The sequence below is a fragment of the Fukomys damarensis genome, unplaced genomic scaffold (assembly GCF_012274545.1).
Source record: "Fukomys damarensis isolate Sample0158 unplaced genomic scaffold, DMR_v1.0_HiC HiC_scaffold_4, whole genome shotgun sequence".
Taxonomy (NCBI): Eukaryota; Metazoa; Chordata; class Mammalia; order Rodentia; family Bathyergidae; genus Fukomys; species Fukomys damarensis.
The window spans coordinates 31,457,938-31,462,474 of record NW_022900916.1 but is presented as its reverse complement, the minus strand read 5'-3'; the positions used below and the strand labels follow the sequence as shown (position 1 = coordinate 31,462,474).

The 4,537-nt window shown below is 39.8% G+C and overlaps 1 protein-coding gene across 3 annotated transcripts in view; it reads left to right on the top strand.

Annotated features, from left to right (window-relative positions):
• The window catches only part of Ggct (gamma-glutamylcyclotransferase), a 7,559-nt gene extending 5,491 nt beyond the window's left edge, over positions 1-2,068 (top strand). For 2 of the 3 annotated variants that reach the window (XM_010628309.2, XM_019208060.2), the window contains exon 4: positions 1,860-2,068. In XM_010628309.2, the coding sequence (XP_010626611.1) occupies positions 1,860-2,009 (150 nt within the window). In that variant the 3' untranslated portion in view covers positions 2,010-2,068. The remainder of the gene's footprint in view (positions 1-1,859) is intronic. The other variant, XM_010628310.2, reaches the window with a different exon arrangement.
• The last annotated feature ends 2,469 nt before the right edge of the window (positions 2,069-4,537 follow it).

The following is a 4,537-nucleotide window of genomic DNA, read 5'->3' as shown; positions in this document are numbered from 1 at the left end:
GTTTTTTGAGACAGGGTCTCACTATGTAGTTGAGACTGCCCTGCAACTCACTATGTAGCCCAGGCTGGTGTCGAACTCACAGCGATCCTCCTGCCTCAGCCTCCCAAGTGCTGGGATTACAGGTGTGAGCCACCACACCCGGCTAGTAATTCCTTTTTAATTTTCACTGATATAAACTAAAGAATATCTTGTTTTTAAAAAAGTTTTGTGGCCAGTCATGGTGGCACATGGTAATAATCCCAGCACTCTAGGAGGCTGAAGCAGGAGGATTACAAGTTTGAGCCCAACCTGGGCACTTAACAACTTGGCAAGACCTTATCTCAACATAAATTTAAAAGGAAAAGGGGACAGTGCTGTGGATATAGCTCAGCATGAAGGGCCCTGGTTCAATTAAAAAAATTAGGTTTTTTATGTTTTAAATTCCACATAAAAACCTTATTTATTTATGGTGGTACTAAGGATTGAACCCAGAGCCTTTGCACTGAGCTATATTCACAGCTCTTAAAAAAAAAAAAGAAAAAAAAAATCTTATTGCTAAGGTCCTAAGTCACTAAATTACCCAGGATAGGCTCAAACTTCTACTCCTCCTGCCTCAGCCTCCTTGCAGAAGATAAAAATGTGGGTTAGAGACTCCAGAATCCTTTTTCAAAAACCAAAACTTAGGTCCTTGTTGGCAGGCACACAGTCAGGACATGGCCTGTACAGGGTAACAGTTCCTTGGCCTTATCTGGAACTTTCTAGGATAGAGTGTAGAGTAATTGGCCTGGTGTAGATCTTGAGGCTGCTGCTGAACACAGTCACCATTCACTCTTGCACATCTACCCTAGGTCACGGCAAGAGTAAATAGTGGGTCTGAAACCAAAGCTTCCCCCACTCCCTGGCAGCTTTCAGTTTTTTTGAAGAATGTTATTTTTCTTAAAAGGTCATGCAAAGGCCAGGGATTAGCTCAGTGGTGTCGCCTCCTGCCTCCCAAGCACAAGGTCCTAAATTCGATCCCCAGTACAGAAGAAAAAAAAAGGTCATGCAAATTCTATACAGTAAAATACTTTTTTTTAAATTTACTTTTCTTTTTTTCCTTCTTCCTCTTTTTGGTGTACTAGAAATTGAACTCAGGGCCTTTGCATTGAGCTACATCCATAACCCTTTTTATTTTTTATTGTGAGACACTCTTGCTAAATCACTAGATTGCCCAGGCTGGGTTTGGACTTATGGTCCTCTTGCCTCATCCTCCCAGAATGCTTGGATTACAGGTTTGTGCTACCATGACTGCCAGAATGCATTTCTTTTTTTTTTTTTTTTAATTGAGTTTATTGGTACATTTTAGGGATACAGTACAGTTACATTCATTGTTAGGATCTTGTACCTTTACATGACAGGTCTTGGTTCTCATTTTTTCCCCTTGTCCCTGCCCTCCCTTCACCCCTCCTCCCCTCCCCATTTACAACCACTTTACTGCCATCTTTTCATTTTCTCACATTTTTTCTTTTCCCTTATTACCCTTCCCATACCCATCCCACTTTCCCTACACCTTTAGACCTTTTCTTTCCATTTCACAATGTCAGTTATCTCATTAGGATCTTATGTACTATTACAGTTTATTCACACCAGAGAAACTAGAATGCATTTCTATCTTTGTATCAAAACATGTTTTTGACTAAAATTGACATTTCACGAAGATACTTCAGGTGAATTTGAAAATTCCTGTGCATTCATGCTCATTGTGGCAGGAATGGCTGCTAGTCAATTTTCTTCTCTAGTGATCTGAATGCTGATATCTCAGACTTTGGCAATACAAATAAATTAGCAGAATACTAAATTATGGTCCTAACTAAAAGGGTATTTGTTTTAACCATCTCTAGGTTATTTGTCTGGGTGCAAAAGAAAATGGTTTGCCACTGGAATATCAAGAGAAGTTAAAAGCAATAGAACCAAATGACTATAAAGGAAAGGTCTCAGAAGAAATGGAAGAAATTCTCAACAAGGAAGAACAAAAACTCTGTAGAACATAACAGAATATACCTAAGGATATTCTCTCCTTGTGCTAATATAAAATATTTTTAACATTTGAGAACAGGGATTTGGGTTATCTCCATCTTTATTCTATTTTCAGCGATACTCTGAAGAGGAGTTTCACTTGGGTGGTTCCATACTTTCAGACTATGAAAAGAACCTGGCTTAGGAGAGACATTTAAAGAGGGATCTCTGAGGTGCTGGAATGCATGACAAATGGGTGTGAGTACACCCTCTGTGGACACAAGCTACTTTACTTATTTATTTATTTTAGAGTTGCCCTTACAGGTCTTCTTGGTCTGTGCCAAAGGATAGATTGGCAGCCTGCTTGATGATGGTGCTGGTGAATTGCTGCATTTTTTGTTGTTGTGTTTTGGTTTTTTTTTTTTTTTTTGAATCAAACTGGGAATCAAACTTGGTCCTTGTGCAAGGCAGGTGGCGGAACCACTGAGCTGAATCCTCACCCCACTGGGTTTTTATTTTAACCAGATTAGTAAGCAAGCTGCTAAGGCAGTTGATAATAAAATTTTGAAAATTGGAACGCTTATTCTCAGAGCAATAAGTGTTTTTGTAGTTTAACCTATTTCTCCTCAAATATTCCATTTCATTATGTTGTTTAACTCAAATCATCAGAGCACTGGAGCAGATCTTGGCCACGAGGGAGCACTGTACCAACTCTGGCCAGACAACATGCGATCAGTGTCCAGTTCTACAACTTTCTTTTTATTTTTTTGTTTTTGGTATAGGGGATCGAACTTGGGATGTAGCACTTGCCGGGCAGGCGGTGGAACCACTGAGCTAAATCACCAGCCCCAGTTCCACAACTTTCCGTGAGATTTTAGGTTATTTCAGTCTCTGCCATTTCTTCACTATGTAGTAAGGATAATCAGAACACCTATATCTTAGAATTATTTGAGGACTAAATGAGTCTATATGTATATAGTAAGCTTAGCAGAGAGCCAGGTACTTTATAACTACTAACAGTCAATTGTTCCTGTTTAAAAAATTCAGGGGACCAGGGATTTAACTCAGTGGCACCGCGCCTGCCTCACAAGTGCAAGATCCTGAGTTCATTCCCTGGTACCGAAAAAAAAAAAAAAAAAAAGCAGTTTGTATAGAGCCATCCTTGGAAATGGCTTGTAAAATATAATCGACACTCAAGATTTTGAAGGGAAGAATGTTTTGGGTGAGATAAGTAATTCTTATCAGGAAACATGACCTAAAATTTATTTGATAAATAAACAGAGGGAAAAAAAGAGTCAAGAATAAAGCAATACTGGTTTTCAGAAAAATCTCTCCTCCTCCTGTGGCATGCAGTCAGCTGTACCTTCCAAGCTGGCATGAGGACAAACTGGTCACAGGAACATCAACATGCAGTTTGGTTTTTTGGAGAAAATTCCAAAAGGGCTTTCAGCCTACACTGCTGTACTGTAGTGAAGCTGAGCTGTAGACCATAGGGTAGACCATGTTTCATAGCTGTCACACCTCAGTGTTTTCCACTGTACCCTCTGGTAATCTAGGCTCTTCCTGTTTTTCATTTTTCCCAAGAAGACCCAAGTTCATCAGTGACCCAGGACCCAGTAATGACATAGTGAACAAGGCTTAGTTTTGCTGTAGGTACAAAGAATTGAATGTTCTAATAATCTATGTCACCTAAACTGACAACTTCCATTAAGGAATCCAGAATGCTCACAGCTAACAATTTCATGTCTGGCCTTTTAACAAAAAGCTGATAATCACGAGGCATATTGTTTTCCTAGTTTGCAAAGTCATACTGTAAATTTAGGTCATATGTAAGAACTTTTCCAGCTCTCAAACCACAGTACAAGATCCTGTTAAACTATAACAACTATCATTTTGAAAAGTATTTCTGGGCTTATAAGAAAATAAGGAACTTTAAATGGTACCAATGAGCTCCCCAAAAAGAAAAAGGAAGAAAGATGAACTGTGAGCTGAAGGAACAGACGACACTGGAAGGAAATAACACTGGGGTACAAATGCCAACAATAGCCCTGGAATTGGAACCCAACCCTGGAGCACTACTGTGTGGAACAGGAAACCCAACCCTGAGAACTCTGAGACCAACACCACTGGCAAGGACCAGCACGGCCCCTACCGGGTAGCCCCACTGGCTTCCATGATTGAGAGCAGAAAAGAAAGTTTAATTTGTTTAAAAAATTTAGGTCCTGAGGGTTTACATTACTAAAATTATCCAACAGACTATAAAGTATGTATGGAGGGAGACTTTTGACTTGTGGAAAGATGGAGTAGATGTAATTAACATTTGCCTGTTATTTTAGTTAAGTACAACTAAAATCCCTGAGCATTATTCGTAAACATCAGGAGGCTCTAAAAGATAGAAGGCAGAGTTCTAGCTAGGAGCCTCAGGACCTAAGGCACACCATGGTGCTGAATCCTTTGCACTTTTCTTTTGCCTCCTGCATCTCAGACGTGTAACTGAAGACATTAACCCAGTGGCAGACACATAAGAAGAAAAAGCCTGCTCTCTAGTCAAAAGCCTAGGGAA